Here is a 25,092-nt window from a genome sequence, read left to right as displayed (position 1 = left end):
CTTCTCTGTTTCCTTTTTGCTGTTATTCATACATGTCTCTGTGGTCTGTCTCCCTCATACTGCACCCCACGCTACCTGTCCATTAAAACACAAACAAAACCAAAAAAGCTTCCATGAAGTGCAAGGAAAGGAGGTCTAAGGAAACAGGGAAAGTTTCACATTTCCTGTTATTGAATCTAGGCACAACCTTTAGAGGAAGCTGAATGCCTTTTGAATCCCATATGCTCTGTTCTGTGAAGCTATCATTGTTGTTTTATCTTATAACTGAAAAGCTATTATGGCAAACTTTTTAAATGATCCCAGCTATTTGTTTTTTGAGTATCATCTTGTATCCAAATTTTGCCATTACTTTTTTCTTTCTTTCTTGTTTTTTTTTTTTTTTTTTTTTTTTTTTTTGAGACAGCGTGTTGCTCTTGTTGCCCAGGCTGGAGTGCAATGGCACGATCTCGGCTCACTGCAACTTCCGCCTCCCGGGTTCAAGCCATTCTCCTGCCTCAGCCTCCTGAGTAGCGGTGATTACAGGCATACACCACCACACCTGGCTAATTTTGTGTTTTTAGTCGAGATGGAGTTTCTCCAAGTTGGTCAGGCTGGTCTCAATCTCCTGACCGCAGGTGATCCGCCCGCCTCAGTTTCTCAAAGTGCTGGGATTACAGGCGTGAGCCACCGTGCCCGGCCCCCACTTTTTTCTTTTCATTAAAAAATGCAATTCTAAAATATTTTGCTTTTCTAAATGGGATCCATTCAATCTAAAAATTAGTGTTCTTTCCAGTTATCAAACATTCACTGTGCGCCAGGCATTGGGTAATAGCTTTCACACTCATTATTTCATTTATTTACAAACACCCTATGAAGGAGACACCAACACTTGAGGAAACCGAGGGAGGTTTAGCCATTTGCCCAAGATAACACATCCACTGTGGGGCTCTTTTGACCATTTCATCAATATCCATCCAACTTTTATCACTAGAGTCCATGAGCCTGGCCATCCTTTGTTTTCTGAAAACACAAAGTAGAGTGGTATTTGCACTCTGTTAAGCCCACACTTCACTAAAGACGGCAGCCTTCAGGTAGACCAGAAGCCAAAACTCACTTATGACACTGTACCATAGCAGTCAGGAGCAGATCTGGACATCAGAAAGTCCTGGTTTCAAGTCCCAGTTCACCCAACTACTGGACGACCTGAGACCACAGGGACATCATCTGCTGTCTCTGAGACTTTTCCCATCTGTAAAATGGGAATGAAAATAAGTTGAATTCTATGAACTTGCCAACTTTCAACCATATTCTACTTCCAAAAAGTATTTTCAAATGGTGCAACCTAAATTCTTCACTGGGTCATTGTACAGATTAGATGAGGACACAAAGGGAAACGTTCAGTAAGTGGCGCTTTTTAGGATACTTTTTCTTCTTGATTTTCTTTTGCTCTGGCCAATAGTTTGCATTCTCTGGGCAGACTTCACATGCAGAGAACCCAGCTTGAGGCTTTGTGAGTGTAGGAGCCTATAATAGGGAGGCAATAAGAGCATATAGATAACCAAGAATTAACAACAAAAAAAGGCCTCGGTGCTCCGTGTATTTCCCCCCTCGTTTGAGCTCTTAATTGGTAAATAGGTTTACAAATGCTTTTTTTTTTTTTTTCTTTCAGAAAGGAGGGTGTTACGGAAGTTTAGCACTCTGTGTTGAATCCCATCAACAAAGAAAAGCTTTTAAAATTAATTCTGGTCCCTCTAGTCGTGGGCGCGAAATAGCACGGCTGCTTGATTGGCAGGGTGGCTCCAGCCTTCCAGGCGAGCCAGTGTTCAGACTCACCGAGCCCCCGGAACCCGCTTCACCACCGCTTGCCCCACCTGCCCTGCCCTCGCCGGGAGAAGACTCAAACAGCCGGAGTTAGCATTACCTGCCTGTGTGTTTACCTCGTCACTAGGTGCCAGGCCCAGCGCTTGGTCCCGCACATGCCTTGTCTTACTACTTTCCACAACAGTCCAACTGTCATCTCCCCCCACCCCGCCCCTTTCCCTTATTCCCCGCCCCCCTTCCCTCATCTTCCTAGTGAGAAAACAAACCAAACAGGTCTGGTCCAAGGTCTCTGAGCGGTGGAGTTGGACTCGAACCCTGGCAGCCCCATAACTCGGAACACTCGGAACCTCTCCTTTCCCGCGCGAGTTGAAGCTCTTTTTCACCTAGGAATTTTACAAATTTGGCCTCACCCTAGGGAAGGGGCTCGGCCTTGCAGACCAGCACAACCTCGCCGCGCGAGGCAAGTCCAAGGGCTCCGACGCAGGGCGCGGGTAGGGAGGCGCGGCGCCGCCCCCGGGATATTTAACCCCAGCCTGGAGCCCGCCGGGCGCCGAACGCTCGGGCTCCTAGGCGCTCGCGCCTTCCCTCCCTCCTCCGGGCTGTCTCCCGGCGCGCTCCACCCTCCGCCCTGCGCTCGCCTCGCGCGCAGGCACCGGCCGGCGGGCGCGGGGAGCGGGGCGCGGGCGGCGCTCGCCTCTGCGGAGCCGCCCCCTGGCCGCTGCCGCCGCGCACCGCCCAGCCCGCGCCGCCCGGGCTCCAGCCGCCCCGCTGTCCGCCCTGAGTGCGCCGCGGCTGCCCGAGCGCCCCGCAGACGGGCGGGTGGCCGTGGACGCCCAGCCAGCAGCCCGCAGCATGGATTCGGATTCCGGGGAGCAGAGCGAGGGCGAGCCCGTGACCGCCGCAGGTACCGAGGGGCCGCGACGACCCAGCCGGGTGGGCTGGAGCTGGGGAGGACGGGAGGCTGGGGCATGAAATCGAGAAGCCGATCCTCAGCAGCCCGACCCCTTCCAGGCCAAGACTGGGGACTGCTCCGCGCCGTGAGTTTGCTTTGGGGCGTCCCCCAACCCCATTGCACTTGGGCGCGCGGGAGGGAGGGAAGGTGCATTTAGGGGTGGCTCTCCTTGCTGCCAGTCTCCTGCGGCGGGCTCTGGTCGCCCGGGCTGGGTGGGGGCGGGGAAGGGTTCGGGAATCCGCGTACTGTAGTTTGCTGCAGAGAGGGTTGCAACACATCTGCCTTTTGAAATAACTTTCCGAGCGCGGGCCGGGTCCTCGAACCTGAGGCGCCGGGACTGCGCTGCGGAGCAGGTGACTGGGTCCAAGAACGTGACTGGGGGCTCTGAACAGAAAAGGCCTCGCGAGTGGTTGGGGCAGGGGTCAAACCACAGCTTGCGGCTGCGGTTCCCGAGGCTGCTAGGAGAGCCCACGCACAGGGTCCATCGCTGCCGCGCAGCCGGAGGAGAAGGGCCAGAAGGTCCCCGCGGACTGGTCCCCTAACACAGACGCGGGGGCACGCGCCTCCCGGCTTCGCCTTTAAAAGGCCCCGCCGGCTTTTCACAATCGATAGTTATTAAAGCAATAGGTGGATGCATACTTAGGGAAGAAAAAAAAAATGAATGTCCTCCCCCGCCTCTCCCTGATACGGAGCAACAGGAGGAAGCCACCCACAGCCGTGGGTCGACTTGCCGCCGGGCTCTGCCCACCTCCACCGGCCGGCTCCGCCCCCCACCCACGGGTCTACGCACCTGGGACCCGCTCTTCCTCCGCACGTCCCACGGCACTCGGGGCTCGTACAGCTCTGAAGGTTAGCTGTGGGCCTGCAGACCCGTGACCTGCGGGCTGGGACCCTCCTGTACAGACCGCGGCCCTGGCTAAGCCCCCACTCTTCCCAGTGTCACACTAGAGTACTGACGGTGGGGACCAAGTGACAGAAGGCACCATCAGTCCAGCCGTGGGTGTAGGAAAGGGAGGTTCGGGAACCAAGCAGGACAGCGCCCTGCGTATATTATTAATACCCTTTCATCCTCACAGCCCCTGGCCAGGCAGTTATTTTCATTGTACAGAGATTCCCATAGAGTAAAGGGCTTGCCCACTTCTCACAGCCAGGGAGTAGCCAGGACCCAGTGACGCCCTTCACCCTGCATCACACCCCACGGAGGGTGGCTGTGGCCCGCACCTTTGTGTGGGTGGGAAAGGCCGAGGCTGGCGGAAAGGAAATGCCAAGATGCGTGTATTTAAGGATTCCTGTGTGTGTGCAAGTGCCACCTGCTTTGCGTAGGTATGTGTGGATATAATTCATAAACATGAGCCCTTTGCATGCCTGTATGTTTCTGTGACTATAAAGTGCTGAGATTTTGCTTCACAGGTGACTTGTGGATCTCCTCTCATCATTTAAAAGTTCCAGTAGGTGTTTTGTGTGTATCCATTTCGAGAGCGCAAGCGGGAAGGGGACATTGACCCTGACACTTAACTCTCTCAAAATCCCAAGAACAACATTCTCTGTGCTTCCCTGCCCAACCCTCCATCTCTTCTTCTGGTTGAAGTTAAGGGGTTGAGGGAGAAGGGGGAGGAGGATAAAGAGGCTTAGAGAAAGAGGAAGGAAGAGAAGCCGGGGGGGGCGGGGGGGGGGGCGAGGAGAATCTTCAGAATCCCTGGTACTTGGGTGAAAGGGAAGGAAAAGAATTCTGCTGCACCCTGTTGTTTTCTCTCTCCAGCCTGCCCCAGTGTTTAATATCCCTGTTATATTCACGGTCAGTTTGTGTCAGAAGGCCTCTGCGTAGCTGACAGCAAACATCACTAAGGTCACATGGGCCCCATGAAGAGCAGGGCAGCCAGCTCTCGTGAGCTGTCACTATTTGTTTGCACCTTACTGTTTTCTGCAGTCGTTTCTTCTTTCTGCGTGTGCTTGAATCTCACAGGTTGAACATGTATTTTAATGTCACAAGCCATTCTGCTAAATGGCAGTCAGTCTCACTCATTATATTCCATCTTAAAGTATTCTCCTGTATGACAGTGCTTCAAAGCTGGATGTTAATTCACCACCTTGCTAGGGCTGCATCCTGTCAAATGGAAACCGTTGTTGCAGATTCAGATACAGGTTAGATGACAGGTGTGTTCTCCTTAGAGATTGACCTTTGTCCCTACAAGAAACTTGACATTCATCCATGGACCTGTTAATCTATGAAAGCTGAATGGGTGTAACTGAGAAGTACAGCAGAGTGAGTGGGACCTCTTGGAGTACTTATATGTGTGTGTGTACCTGCCTCACAGGGAGTTGAGACATAAGGGCTGCTTCCTCGTCCGTGCCTTTCCATTTCCTGAATTTGTGAAAAAGCCCTGCCGTAAGATGGACATTGTAAGGGTAAAAGGCTGGACTCTGGAATTGAACAGACCTGAGTTTCAGTCTCCACCTCATGGGCAAGTTATTTAACATCTCCAACCTCAGTTTCCCACTCTGTAAAATGAGGATAACAATAGTACCACAGGGGTTTATGAAGATTCGGTCTAATAACACATGAGAGGAGTTCCTGGTAATCATTTAGTAAATGGTAGCTGTTATTTTGATTATTACCTGATTGGATTATTTGTTGTAAGAATACTGCTAAATAATTAACTCCGGTGTTTTAAAATATAAATGCATGTTTAAAACAATTAATGTTGCTGTTGTTATTATCACATTAATATAACTGCCTAAAGAGATTTGTTTTTAATTTTCTCCTTTTCAGTCTCTTGTTCATTATCTCTGGTGTGTGCACGTGTGTGTGTGTGTGTGTGTGTGTGTGTGTGTGCTTGAGGAGGTCTTTTTAGTTTACCTCTTCTCATCTTCATCCATCTTCCAGCGCAAGGCATGAAGATGGGGATATTCCAACCTGCTGCTTTCACCAGCTTCTCCTATGCCTCTAGGGAAAGTTATAAAAAAACAGAGAACCCCTTACTCAATCCACCTGCTAATGTGGAGATGAAAGCGTTTCTTCTTTCATGGTGCTTCAAGTGGAAGAAGAGGAGGCAATCCCCTGCCCTTCACCTCCCCCATTCCATTGGTAAACCTTTTCCCTTCAAGGTGGCAGGAAGCATAGGAGGTGCGCACCTTCCTCCCTGCCAGTTTTGCCCATCATGGTCACCTTTCTAGTCACCTATTGGCAGAGGACAAAGACAACTCACTTTTTACTGTACCACTTTCAAGAGACTCTTCCAAAGTTCCCCCCACTTTGTGCATGCAGAGCAGATCTCTCATAGAGCAACACGCTGCAGTGGAGGGTGGGGCGGAGGATGAAATTTGTCTCCATCTGCATTTTCTGTTTTTCAGGAAGCACAGAATGATGCTTCTATGTCATTGTGCTGCCTGCATTCTCCTCTGCCTTTCTGTCATTTTATGGATCTTTCTATGATTAGGGAAGAGGCAAGGTTTATTGAACACTGGATTCTTTCCAGAGACCCAACTTGGCACTCTTTCCTTTGGCAAACCCACCATCCATCTCTCAGAAATCCTAGAGCTTGGTGTATTAACTTGAGAGTGGTTAAGTCTTTCCTAAGAAGCAACAGGGGAGTAAACAGCGACGTCAGTTTTTTCCCCTTTCTGGCTTGGAAGATCAAGACAGCCTACCCAGCTGAAGGCAGATAAGCTCCTTCCTCCCACAAATAGATGGTCCAGGGCAATCAAGCTGATGGTGCCCTTGTGCCTGGGTCGGTGCTGCAGAAAAGCATTTCCATGTGATGGAGTCAGAATGTGGTAGGGGAACCACAAGAGAAAAACAGGACTGGGAAAACACCAGGCCCCTAACTCTGCCCTTCCTCTCTCTCTCCTCCCCTACATGCTCAGCTTGGTCCACGTGAACCAACTGAAGGAATGGATAGGATTCAATAGGATCCTGTTGAGGAGGTGGCAGGTGAGAGGGAAAGACATTCCAGAAGTCATACAGCTTGAGAAAAGACACAAATAAACAGGAAGGCAGCTAGAATAGAGGGCACATACTGGGGAGTTCTGGGAGATAAAGCTAGGCGAGTACAGGGAGTAAGTTGGTCTTGGCAGGGCCTCTGGAGCCCCCATGATTCTTGAGCAGAGATGTGACCAAATGAAAGCTGAGTTTTCAGAATGTACATCTGGCAGAGATGGAGAGATGCAAGGTTTGCCTGGACTTGGCACCTCAACTCCCAGGGTATGGCCACAACATCAGAGAAGGTAGTGGCACTAAGGCGAGATGAAAGAGGGGGGGCGCAAATGGCTTTTCAGAGAAATCAACAGAAGTTAGTGACAGATTGTACAAAAGTAGTGAAAGGAGAGGGAGAGTTGAAGGAGACAGCGGCATGTTGTGTTGGGTAACGTTCTCTGGAGGCAGGGAAATGCAGGACACAGGCTCCCCCACCCCACAGACGCTGCCTCTTCCTTCAGGCACTTAGCAGTGGTGTTTGGGGTAAAGATTCTTTTCCCCTTTGACATTAAGTTTCGCAGGTGCATTGGTTTTGAGGCACTGTGAGGTCTGAGGATTCGTTGATTCTCATTGCTAGGTTCCTTGCAGAGGCTGTTTAGTAATCTTTGTCTACTGACAGATTGAAGATAAATGGGCTGGCCTGCTAAGGGCAAGGACAGCCTGGGAATGATGTGCCATTTGGTTATTAGTCATATTCCCATTTCTTGTTCTTGTTGGTTGAAATTTGCACGGATCTCTGCCTCATCCACAGAGTAAGCTGTAGCTGCTTTGGGAGTCAGGACCTTGTCTTGTGCTTCTTCATGTTCCTGAGATTTTATGGACATAGTAAGTGAATGAGCATCTTGAGGAACCTCCTGAGAACTTTGTCCTAAAAGGCCAGACCAGCAGCCAGAAACCTGTCCTATAAAGTAGACAGGATGCCAAGGCTTTCCCTCAGTGATTTGTTTTGTTTTAGTGTTTTAAGATTTCTGTACTGTCTGGGACTCTGTGTTAGGAATTATGGGAAATGCAAAGAGACATAAGGACACAGTTAACCCTGTCCTCCAGGGCTTGACATTGGATGAGGAGACAGGGTATGTCTACTGATGACCACAGCCTAAGCCAGTGCATGAAGACTCCTCACCTCCCTTACCTGGCATCATATCCACAGCCACATATCCCTTGACACTAGCCCTTCCTATTGCATACTTTATGGTTATTCCTGTGCTGGACTGTTAGCTTCCTAAGGACAAGGACTGGGTCTTTTTCATCTGTATCAGCCCATGCCACCCATGTCCCCTAAGCACAGTGGCAGGTTGCTGGCTGGATAGGTAGGTGCGTGAGTGGGTGGATGGATGGATGGATGAATGGATGGTGTTGTGGGTTGGTTTGCTAGGAAGTGGACTCTGAGATGGAGGTCAGCAGCATGCACAAGGTTTATTTGGAACTTATCTTGGAATTAATACCTGTAGAAGGCAAGGGAAAAAAGGGGGAAGGGAAGGGAGCAGGACTGGGCAGAGAAGCTGAGCTACCATGTAGACCCAGCAGCCTCAGTTGAGCCCATGGGAACTCTGGAGCTAGAATGGCTCATCAGAACTATTCTGAGTTGGGGTGAGAGGCCAGGTCTTTATACCTTTATACCCCCAAAATAAGCAGTCATTAAAGGCAAGTCATTTCAAGGAACTAGGTATGACCTTGGGTGAGGCTGTTCCCTCCAGCTGAGGGCTTCTGCAGGTAGCACTACCAGCCACTTGTGGAGGAAGTCCTTCATTCCTGAAGGGGAGTCCATGCAGCACATGGCAGTGGTCACCACAGGTGGCCTCCACAGATCTTTAGGACTGTTTACTAGGGATGGCAGGCCTGTCTATCAGCAGAATTCAGGGGACAGTTGTTGAACTGCAAACTTTGTCTAGACCTCTTTGGGGCAGTTTCGGTTGCCAGATTAAAGTGGCCATTCTAGACCTCATAGCTCTGAATCCAACTGTTCAATCCACACAGTCCAGTAGATGCTGGCTGATCACTGTTTTGTGTTCAGAGTGGTGCCAGGGGCTGTGATAGTATACAGAAATGCACTTAGATGTGCTCCTGCCTTCCAGAGGTTTGTAGCCATATTGGGGAGAGAAAACCCACCTCAAACTGGATCTGTAAAACTGGGCAGCACCAGCAGTAATTGGTGCAGGATTTGGAGCATAGGGCAATGTGATTTGGAATTCTAGTGAGAAGGCTTCTTGAGGTGAAGACTGAGTGTATATGAATATATACAGGGAAAGCTCTATTTCCTATGTTATTTTTCTCATAAAAAATACAGCACTTGCCTTTTTATTTGTCAACAAAGCTAAATTATAGTCACACTTTCTATTAGCATAGTTCCCTAACTGGTTCATTTCCCTCCAGCATTACCCTTGGCTCCCATTTGAATTCACATGTAAATCTCTATAAAGACACTACATAAATAACTTTGTTTTGTTTTTCAGTCACTTGGCTTCCAACTCTTTATGTAAAACGCCTGTGTAGGTGGATGTTTGGGCTGTATTCTATACAAATATAGAAATAAAAGGATAGAGAAGAAGAATTTAAAAGACAAGTTTCCTCTAAAAATCCAATCCAAAAAATCATATAAGGAGAGCAAATATCCTCCCCCTTCCCATATATATATATATATATCTCTTAAGGTATGCTAGAAAAATTTTATTTTATTACATATCAGAAATGCTCTTTTTAGGCAATGGCATGGGACAAATTCTGAGTCTGCTTTAGAACAATCTTCACGTTCATATTGGGTTTCCTAAGCATCATTGCCTGGGAATAAATTTGAGCCTGTTCATGGAAAATCTACCAGTGTGCAGACTGTAAAAATGGAAGGCTTGGCAGCACAGAAAGTGCTAGACACACCCTAATAGAAACCAGTATTTTGTAACTCAGTTCTCCGGGAAAAAAAGGAGACACTTGGTGGTGTCCAATATTGCTTTAAACTATTGAAAAACCACAGGGGCAGCCACTGGCTTCTAGGTTGTGTTTCAGAAGTAAAATGTGCTTTCTGGGAAAATATTCTGGCCATGAAAGGAAGCATGTTAGCCATACGTAGCTTCATGGAGACTCCTGGTTTATATTTTTGTAGTAGAAGCATCCAGTTTCACATCAGGGAGGAGATTCTGGAAGGAGCTGTTGCTAGTGAGCACACACATCCCACGCTCCTGATTTGGAGCCTGTGGGTTATGCTGGGAAGGTGGGCAAATACGAAGTCAAATACGGGAGGTAGGTGAGGGGGGCCATCTGCCCAGCAGGCCTCTGTGGCAGCTCTTTCCTGCCACAATTGAGTCGTGGCTCCCTGGTTTCCTTTGGATAAGACTGAGAAAGTGAGGGTGGGAAGACTGGGATTGGGGGTTACAGGATAAGAGAAACCAGGGTTTAAGAAGTTGTGAGCCGGGTGCAGTGGCTCACGCCTGTAATCCCAGCACTTTGGGAGGCTGAGACGGGTGGATCACCTGAGGTCAGAAGTTCGAGACCAGCCGTCTCTACTAAAAATACAAAAATTAGCTGGGCATGGTGGTGCATGCCTGCAATCCTAGCTACTCGGGAGGCTGAGGCAGGAGAATTGCTTGAACTCGGGAGGCAGAAGTTGCAGTGAGCCTAGATTGTGCCACTGCACTCCAGCCTGGGCAAAAGAGAGACTCTGACTCCAAAAAAAAAAAAGAAGTTGTAGCAAAACAAGATGAGAAATAAGATGGCATGATCCTTGCCAGCCCAAGGTCAGCCCCAGAGGGCTGTTACTGAACATAAAAGTATAGTGATGTTTTACTTTTTATTTATCATATATTAATTAAGCACTTACAATGTATTCGGGACTGGGTTAATTGTTTATATGGTAGTTGATCCTTATACCAGCCTTCTGGGCTATGTACTATAAATAGCCCCAATTTATAGAACAGAAAACCAAACACAGAGAGGTTAAGTAGCCTGCTCAGGATTGCACAGCTTGTCAGTAGAAATGAAGCCAGTCTAACTCCAGAGACTCTTCTCTTGCACCAGGTAGACTATGTAATTAGATTCATGGATGACACGAGGCTGTCTTGCATTCCCCACACAGCTCCCATGGTTCCCAGAACCCTGACCCTTAGGCTGCCTCTGTTAGGTGAGGGCATTCTGCCTCCACAAAGGCCTGCTTTAAGCTGCAGACATTCCCTGCATTAGCCCAGTAACAACATGGGGAAGGACTGGCTGACTCCGGATCCATATCAGGGGATGGTAAAGGGCGATCTGTGAGGGAAGATGGAAGAGTTGGCACAAAGCCACTGCTAGGGAGAAGGCCCTAGAAGGACGCTGCAGCCATGGGCTTCTTCTGAATCACATGGGCCTGGTGAGAGAGGAGAGAAGAAGGTTTGAAAAGCAGAGTTAAGAGAGATACCAAAGTCAAATACACCCTTTTTCAAAGTGTGCTTAAGCTGGGTCCTAAGCCCTTTTTTTCACCCCAGCATTTAGAATCATTTCAGATACACAATCCCCAGGACATGGTGACCAGCAGGACTTGAGGAGAGAAAATTCAGAAGGTGAGAGTGCAACATAGTGAAAAGAACTTGACATTCAGAGCTGGATGACTCAGGTTTGTGTTTCAAGCATTGTCGCTTAGTTATTGCTTGTCAGTATCATTATTTTCTGACCAAAAAAGTGCAAGCTCATGGTAGAATATGTGAAAACAGTACAAGGAAGAAAATTAGATTGAGCCCTAAGAGAAGACTGCACTATTCCAAGAAGGTGGTCCAAAAGCAATTTGAAAAAGATGTGAGAGCTTTATTTAAGGAGAGAGGAGGGTTTAAAAAGAATGAGAGTCCCGTTTCTGAAATGTTGACCTGGGATGCTAAAAACATTGTGTTCCACTGTCAGGCAGTGTTAGAACCAGACCTGGAGGCCAGATCCCGTGGCTTTTTTGTATTTACCCCAAAACATGTAATTAAAAAAAAAAAAAAAAGAATCAGAGCTATTCCAGGTATTGAGATATCAAAAGGACTTTTGCTGTTTTTCCTTCCGACACCTTCTACTGTGTTCTTGCCACTCCCTCCCATCATCTGCATTTCCTTTCTTCGGTTTCTCCATCCTGGGCCCATTTGCCACAGGTCAGACCAGCACAGGCCCACGCTAGCACATTGCCCAGGGGCCTCCTTCCCTTGGGTCAGGCCCACTTCTCTTTCTTAGTCAGAAGAGCCCTCCACAAAGCCCTCAGAAGATTAATGCATTTTTTTTTAATACTTGAGAGGCATTTGGTAGGTTTTACAGATGTCCAGTGATGATTGCAAAGGTTAATTTACTTTGAGCTTAAATAGCTACTAGCTTCAAGAAAAGGCTTATTGGCCACTAGTTCTCCAATTACATTTTATCTGTCTTTAGATTGATTTTTTTTTTTATTGTAAAGAAACTGGCATGTTTGTTCATCCATGTTTGGTCTCTCTACCTTTAGGATTTAACTTCATAATTCGCTGAGTCAAACAAGGCAGGCAGAGCTAAATTTATACAGGGTCAACTTTTAGAGAGCCCACAGCAGTATCTGGTAGGTATCAAACCTGAATTTTTGTGACTCTATTTTTCTTTGTTTCTAACTTCTCTGTGTATAATCCTGGTTTCCCTGTACCTTCTCAGTTGCTCCTCCTGCATCCCTCATTAATAGCTTTTTCCTACCTGTGTCCCCTAAGACGGAGCTCTTGCGTTGCTTTTTTCTGACAAAATACTGTATTAGAAAAGAACATCCATTCTTATAACAAAAGCTGTAAGCTTTTGGGAAGCTAAAGTCTCCCAAAGTTGTACTCTAGCCCAGTCTTCTTTCCTGAGCAAGAATCCTGTCTTCTAAAGGCCCCGGACCCATCCTCCTCACTGTTTAGGAGACACCCCAACACACCCACATCCAGGCCATCACCTTTCCCTCACTTTTTCCCAACTCTGCTGGTGGCCTTGACAGCCACCAAGTCACTCAAAGTTAAAAAACTGTGAAATCATAGAACAGTGAAAACTCCTCCACACATGTTCTCATAGCAAAACCGTGACATGGATAAAGCAGGTATTATCATTCCTAGTTTACAGATGAAGAAACAGATGCAGAGAGATTAAATTATCCCAATCACAAAGTAAATGGCAAATTTTTGCTATTTAAAACTGCCCAGGGCGGGGGCAGAAACAAACCTAAATAAACAACTTGAATATTCAGTCAAATATTTATGGAATGATTAAATACATAATGACATTTCCACACAGTGGGATATTATTCAGATGTTAAGGAAAGTTAATTTGAAGAATATTTGATGATATAGGGAAATGTTCACATTATAACATTGTCAAAGAAGGCTCAATAATCTGTGATCCCTGTTTTTCTGTATGTACATATATACATAAATGTGCATACACACACACACACACCCCTATACATCTACCCCTTTTTATATGGAGAGGGGGAGAAATCTCCCCTCACATTCACATACATAAACACTTGAGATTTTTTGTTAATGCTCGAGCAAAATAAACCACTCTGTGATGAGTGCATAGGTAATTTTAATTGTCTTCTTTGTACTCTTCCAGATTTGTCTTCAGTGAGTACATGCAGCTTTCAGCTGGTAATTTGCTTTTATAAACAATAGCCAAGTGAGCTGCAGTGCCTGTTCCCCAGCTCATCCTCCTGCAGGCTTGTCCCAGGCCCCTCCGTCCTCTCCCTTGAAATTTGCTCTTCCATCAATTCCCTGTGTTCCAGTCCTCCGTGGTCCCCCTCACTGGCTCCGCCCAGCCCCCTGCCTGGGGTGATCCAGGCTTCTGCCCTGTTCACCCCCTGCCCTAGCCTCAGCTCTTGCTTTCTCTGGTGCCTCCACCCCCATCACCACCTCCTGCTCTGAGCCCACCTGGCCTAGCCTTTGTGGGCCTCCATGCCATGAACAGAGGGTCAGAATAGTTAGTGAGCTTGTAAATATGAGGCCTACAGACTGGCCGAGGGCACTGCAGCATCCCAGTCTAAACGCACCCGTGGGTGAGCCTGTGGACTCCGCCATCTTGGCTGTCTTGAAACTCAGCATCGCTGCTGCTCGCTGGCTGGCAGGGGGTCCACCTGGCAGCTCTGACCCGCATGCCCTCTGCAACCCTTCCTCTGTCCTTGACCTCTATTCCAGATATGAGTGACATTCACTTCCCACATTTTCATTTACCTATACTAATTTTGTGTTTTTATTACTTTTTAAATTAGAAGGGGAAACGAGGACATTTAAAAGCCTGTTGTAACGGGATTGTTAGCTTTTAGGAGATATTGGTCTGCCACCACCACCGTTAGTCCATCGTTCCAAAAAAATTTATTATTGAGGAGTGGTGTGATATTAAATATAATGTGAATCCATTTCTGAAGGAATTAGACTGAAATTTAATTGAAGATTCCTTGTGCATCTTGAAGCTAAAAATAAGAGATCATATGATGGCCCCAGAATTCCTTACTCCCCTCTAGCCTCCCAAGCAGAGGGAGCCCAGTCAGGAAGCTTCTAGAAAAGGAAGTGCCCACCATTTAGATTCACATTTAACAGAATTTTTAACCCAGTTTTAAATTAGCCCCAATCACCCTTAATAGTTGGTATTCCCCATCAGCCAGGATTTTGTCTATCTTTATTTACTTTCTTGGTTTATATTATGAAAAATGATTTATCCTTACTCCTTTTCAGGTATAAAATTATACAGTCAGGTGCCGCGTAATGATATTTTGGACATGATAGTAGTCCCTAGGCTTACAATGGAGCTGAAAATTCCTTGCACCTGATGATGTTTTGATGATCTTGACCCTTTGTCGGCAGAGACTAATGTATGTGTTTTTCTTAGTTTTTAACAAAAAAAGTTTAAAAAGTAAAAAAAAAATTAATAGAAAAAAGCTTATAGAATAAAGATATAAAGGAAAAAATAATTTTTGTACAGCTATACAATGTGCTTGTGTTTTAAGCTAAGTGTTACTACAAAAGTCAAAAAGTTTTTAAAAATTTAAAGTTTCTAAAGTAAAAAAGTTTCAGTAAGCTAAGGGTAATTTATCACTGAAGAAAGAAAAATGTTTTTTATAAGATTAGTGTAGCCTAGGTGTACAGTGTTGATAAAGTCTATAGTAGTGTACAGTTGTGTCCTGGGCCTCCACATTCACTCTCCACTCATTCACTGACTCACCTGGAACAACTATGAATAGCAAGCTGTATTCACGCTAAGTGCCTTAGAGAAGTGGACCATTTTTTATCTTTTATACTGCATTTTTACTGTACCTTATACATGTTTAGATATACAGATACCATTGTGTTACAGGTGCCTACAGTATTCAGTACAGTAACATGCAGTGCAAGTTTGTAGCCTAGGAGCAAAAGGCTGTACCATATGGCCTAGGTGGTAGTGGGCTTGACCATCTAGGTTTGTATAAATACACCGTATGATGTTCACCCAATGGCAAAATCCCCTAATAATGCATTTCTGAGAACGTAGCCCCACCAAGTCACTCATGACTCTATGTTGACTATGCTTTTTCACCCTTCCAGAAAACTCCCCTCATTAAAAAAAAAAAAAAAAAAAAAAAATCACTCTTTCTTAGTTTTCAAGTTGAGAGCAGGAAAGTTCCCTTATTTAGTGCCTTTATGAAGGAGCCATCTTTTCTTATTATTTGCAAGTGAGTGACTATGACCACTGCAATTTTAAAAGGAGAGATCAGGGAATATGAGAGGGAGAATGATTGAGATAGGAGCAAATTGTTGGACAAAGGGAGCATTGTGCCCAAAATGATGGATAGCTCATCCTAAGACCAGCAAAGCGTGGTAAGCACAAGGGCTTCTACCAACCACCCCTACCCAGGATTTCTCCTCATCCTGGGAGGGAGGTCAGTGATGTGCCGAGACTCAGGGAATGGATGAGGAGGCCTCTTTCCACCCATTCTTAGTGTTTTGTTTTGTTTTCTGTTGTGTTGTTGTTAAAAAACAAACTATGTAAAAAATAGCTCTGCCAAATTGTCATAACCCAATGAGAGTGGCTGAGGTCTGAGCAGCGTGTGAAGAGGGTAGAGGTTGGTGCTAAGACAGCACACAGGTGGAATCAAGGCCAGGTGAGGGCCAGGAGCAGCTGGTCAGTGATTCAGGGAATCATGGGGCACATGACAGGAGTGCTGTGTAGGACAAGTCCATTCTCTCATGAGTCACTGAGTCCCATCATGGCTGCCCCAGGTTTCTTGGGCCCCTCCACCTGGAAGGTAGCCTCTTTTAAGCTCAAAGAATCTAAAACTTCCAGAAAAGCTGGGCGCCCCCATGGGCCCTACCCATCTTGTCCACACTCCAGAAGCTCAATATCTCCTCCTGACTTCACCCTGTCCTCCCCATTTCCCTGGTCCCAGCTCTCTGCCTCACCTGAGATGTCTTCCCTTCCCTAGCCCATCTCAGGCCCAGACGCTCCTCTCTGTTTCCTCTGCCTTGGGCCCCCACCCACCCCCACAAGCCCTCCTGAGTGTTAGAGGGACTAAGGCAGTGAAAAATCCAAGTCTTATGGCCATTCCTGGAGTCAAGTCACAAAGCAAAAATCTTAAAAGCTTCCAGAGAGAAAAAACCAGGCCCTTACCAATGTATACTAGTTTTCTAAATAGCAACACTGAACTTTAGACAACAATGATGCCCTGCCTTTGAATTCTCAAGGCAAATGATTTCCAACATAGAGCTCTAGACCAAGGCAAACCATCCACCAAGCGTGCGGTTAGAATAAAGTCATTGTATGATATGTTAGATACCAAAAAATGACTTTATCATGTCCTCTTGCTGAGATAGCTGCTTACTCAGGCGGCAGCCAACTGAGGCCCCCAGGCCAAATCTGGCCAGCCACCTGTTTTTGTGTTTACATTTTTAAGTACACGTTACATGGTTATTTACACCTTACATGGTTATTTAAGTACCTACACAATATCCTCTATTTTGCCTTTTTCTGCTTTACTCTCTGGCTCTTTAAGGCGGTTTGCTGATGCCTGTGCTGGACCAAGTGCTCCACTGAACCGAGGACCAAATTAAAAAAAAGGAGTTGTGAGATCCAAGAAACAGGAGATGGACACAGGAGAGAAGGGGTAAAGAGTGAAGGGAGGACCCAGGATGACTGCGTGTATCAGGCATCAAGAGAAACATGCCCAGACTTGAGTTGGGGGACAGAGGGCTGCCAGAGATATCTCCAAGAAAAAGAAAAATGGAAGTGGTTGATTAGTTGATGTGTTTGAACCTATTGAGAAGAACTTTCTATTCTGCTAGGAACTTTAGGAATGAATTGGCACTGGACAGATAAAAAACTAACCAGGAGATTAAAAAGTAGTGTTTAACTCCTGGGAAAACAAGATGAATAAGAAAGGAAATGCAGGCATGGCAGTCATAGGACACTACACGACTCGGCTATGAATGATAGCTAAATCATAGTAATGTCATCGCTGAAGTTTGATTTAACCAAATGTTGAAAGAGAAGCAAATTGGAAGGTGGAAGGAGAAATGAATGGGAAAGAAAGCTAAGTTTTCACCTTCTGTAGTAGAAAGTTAGAAGCAAATAAAATCAAGAATTAACAGTGTAAGCATGTAATTTAAATATAGAGAGGTAATTATTCATTGAAACAGCTAAAATAGTTTAAAGTATTTTGTCTGTAAGTAGCTAGCATCAGAGGTGTGCCGGGGATGCTACATTATGTTATAAGCCTCCCTTGTGGAATGACTTTTCTTTTCTTTCTTTCTATCTTTCTTTCTTTTTTTTTTTTTTTGAGACAGGGTCTTGCTCTGTCACCCAGGCTGGAGTGCAGAGTGCAGTGGCACCATCATAGCTCACTGCAGCCTCGAACTCCTAGCCTCAAGTGAACCTCCCACATTGGCCTCCAAAGTGCTGAGATTACAGGCATGAGCCACCATGCTCAGTCTGATTTGACTTTTTAAATAATTGTACCCTGTATTACTTTGAAAATAATTTTCTTAATAAAAAGAAAAGAAGTGACAGAGCAACCTGGTGAGTGATGTGGCAACCATTCCCAGGTGGGAGTGTCTTAGGCCCCTGGTTGGAGGACATGCCACCTCTCATTATCATTATTGTTCCTGACATGAGTGTGAATGCATTTCAATAAAATGTCATGAGTGAGAGCCATGCATTCAAGCAACGAACATTCCCTGTTTCAGTCCCTGGCTACAGTTAGTTGCCCAGATAAATAAGCCTTGGTCCCTGCCCTCAAGGAGTTCACAGACCAGTGGATGATAAAATTCCTCATCCAGCTAGTGGATGATTGATTGCTCCACAAGGTGATAAGTGACAGGGCAGGTGATTGCAAAAAGAAATTGCCTAGAAGTCAGAAGTCCTTCAAATGGAGCCCTGGAAGCTAAGCAGGAATTGGGCTGGGAAGAGAGTAAGAGGTCAGTGTCCCAGCACAGGGACAGAAAATGCAAAGGTGCAAGGGGACCCAGGCCTGGTGCAGGTAAGACCTACCTGTGGCTGGAGCCAGGAGCATAGGGTTTGTAGAGGGTGAAGAGAAGACAGATGTCAGTTCAGTGGCCTGGTGTGCCATGCTAAAGAGTTGTCTGGGCTCTGTCTTGAAGGTTATGGGAATCCCCTCGAGGCCTTTTCTAGAGGAGCAGCAGCATCAAAGCCTGCTGTCAGCCTGGTGTGGAAAATAGAACGGTACCTGGGGTAGAGAGATGAGCAAGGAGACAGACAAGCATTCGGGGAAGAAACCATGAGGGTCTGTACTGAGGTACCGAAAGAGAGGCAGAGGAAGGCAGGTGCATTTGAAGATATTACAGAAGCTGAATAGACAGTCGGAGGCCTCGTTAGATATGGGAGGTGAGGGAGAGAAATAAGGCAAGGATGGTCCCCAGGTTCTTGTCTGGACACAGGCCGGTGGCAGAGTCACGTATAATACAAGGAGAGGACTTCAGGAGGGTTGGAGAAAGGAGCTGAGAGAAATGTTGAATGTGGAGGGGGAGGGATTAGGCAAGCAGTTATGGATGGGAGAGTCCCCTGGACTGGGGAACATGCGGGGCAGGGGTCAGTCCATGGGACAGGGGTGGCATCTCACACTTGGGAAGTGTCTAGCGAGAGAAGAGGACCCTGAGTGAGCTCAGGAGGACACCCAGACATGAGGCATAGACAGAGGAGGAGGAGGCCTGGAGGAGGCTAAGGAGGGCCAGAAGAGGTGGGGTTAGGAAAGCAAGACCAACTGAGGGTCCGCTGCTGCTGGTGGCCAGGTAAGCCGTGTGTATCAGGGGGGCCCTCGGCGTTCCAGGATTACAAGTATTTAGCATATCTGCCCCCGGAAACAGCCTTTAGAACCCCCCGCCCCCACTTATATTTGTGACAACCGAAAATGCCCTCCCATGTTTCCAAACACTCCTCAGGGCCAATTACAAGAGTATTTGGTGACCCTGGTGAGAGCGGTTACCATTGAGTCTGCGGTGAACGCCAGGGAAGAACAAAACCACAGCTCCTCTGTCCTGCCGTGGCCATTCCCTCCTCAGGCCTCTTCTGGGGCTGCCCAATCACTATTTATTTTTTGAGGTTTAAATGTATATTATTGAGTTCCTAGCACATGTCAGGGACGCCACGGTGAACACCACAGTTAAGGTGATGCAGAAGTTTTTGCTCCTTAGTTCAGCTAAAACGGGGTTCTTGTCACATGACCAGGAAAGATGAGGCCCGCAGACTCATTGGAAGGTGAGGGGAGCAGAATTTATTGAAAGAAAGCGCTCAGAGAAAAAAATAAGTGGTCCTGCTAACAGGCTTCCACCTCACAGACTGAATTCCAGGCCAGCACACTCTAGCTGGAGTCCACGCTCCTCCCCCTGCCCAAGGCGCGAAATCCCGAGGCTCCGCCCCCTGTTCACCCAGTGCGCATGTGCGCATTATTAAGCGAGAAGGGGTCGGGGAAGGGGAGGACAGACAGGGGCTGTTCTCCCTCTGGGGTGAGGGTTTCATACGGGACCGGCAGTCGGGTCTTTCAGCTTTCGGGCTGTTTTAGGCTTGAATGGGGTGTTTTGCAAGGGACCCCTTGGCTGTCTCCTGTCTCTATCAAAGGTCTTCCCTCTCGGAACTGCCAGGGAACAAACAATTGAAGCCAGGTGGGGGTTCCTTGACTAGGCCCCCTTGCAGAAGATGGGAGCGGGGTGGGCAGCAGGGCGTGCTTGGCTTAGGGAGGAGTTGCGCTGAGCAAAGCGGGACGAGAGGCTGGGGAGACAGGCGGGGCAGCTGGGGTGTGGGACCAGCGGGAAGAGCTGTCCTTGAGGTTTCGGACAGGAGTCCCACCCACAGCTACGTCAGCACAGGGCGGCCTGCCGGGGCCAGGGGCCTGGGGGCCTGGCAGTCTGTGGTTTGGTCTGTGGGCACTGAGGCCAACACAGGAAGAGGCCTTGGGGAGAGCCAGCATGACGCCTGCTAACCGCACGCTCTGTGGCGAGCACAGGCCAAGGACTGACAGAGGAGGCTGAGGTCTAGTGGAGGAGTCAAGGGCCCCAGGAAAACGGGAGGGAGCAGCATTTTGGAGGGAAGCCACAGATAAGGAAAGCTGGAGGCTCCAAGGTCGATGCCCCAGGTGTTACCGAGTGAGAAAGAAGCAGGAGGATTCCATTTACGAAGAATGGCGGGAGCAGAATGGGGGGCGGCAGGAATCCAGCAAGGGAGAGGAGGAACGCGGAGGACCTCTCCACAGGCATCAGCGCACATCTGATGCGTGCCCAGATGATGACAAAAATTCAATTTATCATACTTAAGGGGTTACTATTAAATTGAGAAGAGAAAGCAAATTAGCAGAATCTTCTAGTCTGCTTTCTCATTTAACAGACCCAAAAACCAGCAGGTAAAGAGATGGGCCCACGGCACACAGTGAGTGCGCTGGGGGTGGCAGGGGCAGGGCAGGGCTGGAGGCCGGGCTCTGTCTTCCACTTCCTGCTGCTGGCTCAATGGCGAAAGTCAGGACCAGGACCGGGCTCTCTCGTTTTCCCTGTATCCGAGGAGCTAGCTACTCCATGGATACACCCTGGCATCTTGATTGTGCAGGACAGCCATTCTCAGCATCTTTGGGTGACCACACCTGGTGATTTGGTTGGAAAACAGTGAAACCTTTTGGTGGTACTTCTTTATATTACCATGAAGTATAAAAAATTCTATTCTGAGCCATTTGTGGCCTTAGAGTTTAATTTAGAAAGGAAGCCTGAGACAAAGTCACATTTCTGAGAACCTTCCAGGAAGTTAAGCCTCCACAGCTAGTTGGCCCCTCCCGTTACGTGATGTGAATGGGATTCCCCCTGGGCTCAGAGTGGTTCCATCACAGTAGAGGTCCCAGCAGAGCTTAGGAGCCCAACCTCAGGAGATCTTGCGGGTGTCATCCCACCTCCCATCTGCTAACAACATCCCTCAACACTGTCATTCCACAGGCCAGATATTGACCATGACACCAGCAGATATTAAAAATGTGGCTTGACTTGTCTTAAATCCGTAAACAAAATCAGTTTTACTACAGAATGTATGTAAGGGAGATTATAAGCAATATATTACATGTCCCTTTCCTGCTGTTCCACATTCAGATTGACTGAAATCCAAAAATGTCATTGTTCAGGATTCATATTTCACTAAAAAAAAAAATCAAGTAGAACATTGAGAAAGCCGTAATGCTGTCTGCCAAATCATCTCCCATCCTTCTGGTTTCTTCTCCCTCGTGTGTTCTGATCTCTCAAGTACAGCTAACAGTTTGTCTAGTTGTTGTTAAGCTCACTAAGCTGAGGGTTTACATGTTACTACATTAATTAATTGGAGCACCTTCCAGTAGCCTCAGTCCACTGTCGCAGGCCATGTTTTGTTTCTTTTTTCCAAGATAGACTGGAGTTTGTTCCATTTTATTGTTTTGCACATTTTAGGTTCTGCATCCATACTCCAAAAATTACAGCATTCCAAAGACTGACATTTTTATTGCATTAGACTGTTTACTAATTTCACATATTACGGTGTTGGCATGCTCCCATGGCTCTGAATGTGGCATCCTACTGGTGTCCTTGTTAGCAGTCTGGTGTTCTGAGCCTGAGTTCTTGGGTGCCTGCCGTGGTGGAGAAAGTTTGGGAGCTGCCAGCAGAGACAGAGAGGATTACCCAGAGAGACAGAACGTGGACTGTGCTATTCCAAGCCCGACAGCTCCTGAGTATATTAACATAGCTCATGAGTGTGAAGGGGCGTAAATGGGGAGGCTCCAGGGGTGGCAGGAAGGAGGGGTGCTGCTGCCATGGAGAAAGGGTTTACTGCTGGAACTGAACACTGAGAGCGTGGTGGGTGATCCATCTGGCCCCCAGGTGATGCTGCTGTTGTTGGGTCAAAGACAAGCAGAACCCAAGTGGGCCAAGCAGATAGCTCCGTATGAAAGGCAAAGGGTGGACCTTGTGCTTAGTTCAGAAGGCATTTGAGTACATTCAGTTCCACCTGCACATTGTGAATATGCACCTCCTTCCAGGTGTGGGTCCTGAACTGATAGAATCTGAGCCTCAAAGAACAAGAACAAACACGCTAAAATCATTCATCAGTCATTCATTTACTGAGACATATATACAAGACATATACTGAGCAACTTCTACATAGTAGGCAGTTCTGCTTATGGGGATTCACAGGTCTTCTGAGCATCAATCCCTAAGAACTCAGCACCAGATGCGGAAAGTGGAGGGCCAGTCGCAGTGCAGCACAGGAACAGGGCTACCACTGAGCTAGGTGTGAGGGCCAGCCTCCCTGACAAGAGGGACATAAGGGTTGGCCAGGGGCTCATGGTGGGAGGGACCTTCAGCTGCAACAAACAACCTGTCAGCTGTGCCTCTTCCACCTGGGCGAGGGTCCACTGGATTCAGCTATGGCACAAGAGAGTCAGAGCATGGCTGGCAGCCAGGGCAGCACCCTTAGGGAGAGCTGGCTTGATTTCTGGTACTGTTTGGCTGTCATCCTATTTCAGCCAGTTGGGTTAGAGCAAAACCATTTTTGTGAAGAGTTGAGCCTCCTTTTGGCTTTGAATTGGGCAAGCAAGCCTCTGGTAGGAAGGATGGGATCCGGTGGGCAGAGCCAGAGGTCTGTTCATGGAGCTCCTCTTCAGTGTCTCCTGTTACTTTATTAATTAGGAAGGAGCATTAGAAGGGAATCCTACCATGTGCCAATAGGCACCCTTTTCCCCAACAGGCAGCCTGCTGCTAGGTTGTTACTTTCTGCAGATACTTCATAGCAAAAACTGGAAACAGTTTGAAACCTACCAAGAGGGGACCAGTAGAGAAAATGGTGGCATGTGCTATTGTCAAAAAACAATGATGTAGTACGTTTGTTGTCATGGAGAGATAGTCTCAGAATGTCGAGTGAAATGCAGGTGAGTTTTACTAAAACTGTCAAAAAACAGTTAATCCCCACCTTACATAAACACTCTCAGACACAGAAAAAGAAGGAAAGCTACTCAATCCGTTTTATGGGACTAGTCTTCTCTGACACCAAAATTTGACAAAGATAGTACTATGAAAAGGTTATAGACCAATCTCACTTTTGAGTATAGTTGCAAAATGCAATATTTACTAGTAGAATTCACCAGTATAGTAAATACATATGCATCATGACCAAGTAGGGCTTATCCTGGGAATACAATGATGATTTAAATCAAAAAGTCTTTGAATAATTGGTTAAATTTACATATTATAAGATAAATTATATGATCATCTCAGTGGATACAAAGAAAGTGTTTGCTAAAATTGGATACATTTCTACTTAAAAGCAAACAATGCCTTAGCAAAATAGGAATAAAAGGAAGATAACTTGATAAGCGGTATCCATCAAAAGCCACAGCAAACATTGCATACTCAGGGAAATTTTAGAGACAATCCTGTTAAAGTTAGGAACAAGACCAGGATGCCATGTAATGCTATTCAACACTGTGCTGGATGTTTCTACTGGTGTTATAAAGCAGGAAAAAGAAATAGGGGGTCAAAGAAAACAATCATTTTGTGTAGGCAATGTTGTCTACATTAAAAAGTCCAAGAGATGCTATATAAAATATATTAGAACTCATAACAGAGCTCAGCAAAATGTCTCAATTGGAGATAAGTATACAGGGATCAGTTGGGTTCCTATGCATCATTAATAACCATTTAGAAACTATAATAGAAAAAAATTAACAGCAGCAACCAAAACTATAAGGTAGCTAGAAGTAAATCTAATGAAAGATATCCAAGAGATTTATGGAGATGACTGTAAACATAATTGAAGGACACAGAAGGAGATATGACTAAATGGAGAGACATGTCATGTTAATGGAGAGGAAGATTCAGTATCATAAAGATACTGGTTTAGGCTGGGAGTGGTGGCTCACGCCTGTAATCCCAGCACTTTGGGAGGCCAAGGCAGGCAGATCACCTGAGGTCGGGAGTTTGAGACCAGCCTGACCAACATGGAGAAACCCCATCTCTACTAAAAATACAAAATTAGCCAGGCATGGTGGCGCATGCCTGTAATTCCAGCTACTCAGGAGGCTGAGGCAGGAGAATTGCTTGAACCCGGGAGGTAGAGGTTGCAGTGAGCCAAGATTGCACCATTGCACTCCAGCCTGGGCAACAAGAGCAAAATTCTGTCTCAAGAAAAAAAAAAAAAAGATACCAGTTTACTTCAGATTAACATAGCGTGCTCATGGCATTTGATCATATGATCCTAAAATTCCTATGGAAGAATAAAGGCAAGAATAATCAAGACAGTTTCTAAGCAGAATAAAGTGAGGGTGGGGGGGGCACTTCCCTTTGGTCTATCATGACTTATGAGTTATATTAAGAAAACTTGGTTTTTGTACTGAAAAAGACCAATAGAACAGAGTAAAAAACTCAAAAACAGATCTATGCAATAAAGAAATCTGATATGAAAAGAAGAGGCCTACCAGATAGGTAGCAGAAGTATGAACTATTCAATAAATGAATAAATTGTGGGGAGAAAAAGATTCCCAACCTCATGCAATATGTACAGATAGTTTTCAGATTGATTAAAGACCTAAATGTGAAAAACAAAACCTTTAAACCTCTGGAAAATATATGGTTATCTTTTATCACCTCATGGCAAGAGAAGAATTTTTAAAATGAGATACAGAAACCCACCAACCATCAAGGAAAAGATTGATAAATTAGACTATTAAAATTTTAGATTTCTGGCCAGGCGCGGTGGCTCATGCCTATAATCCCAGCACTTTGGGAGGCTAAGAGGAGGCGGATCACCTGAGATCAGGAGTTCGAGATCAGCCTGACCAACATGGAGAAACCCCGTCTGTACTAAAAATACAAAATTAGCCGGGCGTGGTGGTGCATGCCTGTAATCCCAGTTACTCGGGAGGCTGCGGCAAGAGAATCGCTTGAACCCGGGAGGCAGAGGTTGCGGT

The 25,092-nt window shown here is 46.6% G+C and overlaps 1 protein-coding gene across 1 annotated transcript in view; it reads left to right on the top strand.

The window, feature by feature from the left end:
- The first annotated feature begins 2,349 nt into the window (after positions 1-2,349).
- Positions 2,350-25,092, top strand: part of TNFAIP8L3 (TNF alpha induced protein 8 like 3) — a 38,498-nt gene continuing 15,755 nt past the window's right edge. The window contains exon 1 of the mRNA XM_024232254.2: positions 2,350-2,704. Within this exon, the coding sequence (XP_024088022.1) occupies positions 2,653-2,704 (52 nt within the window). The 5' untranslated portion in view covers positions 2,350-2,652. The remainder of the gene's footprint in view (positions 2,705-25,092) is intronic.

Source organism: Pongo abelii, chromosome 16, assembly GCF_028885655.2.
Source record: "Pongo abelii isolate AG06213 chromosome 16, NHGRI_mPonAbe1-v2.0_pri, whole genome shotgun sequence".
Lineage (NCBI taxonomy): Eukaryota > Metazoa > Chordata > Mammalia > Primates > Hominidae > Pongo > Pongo abelii.
This window is presented reverse-complemented; position numbering and strand designations above follow the sequence as displayed.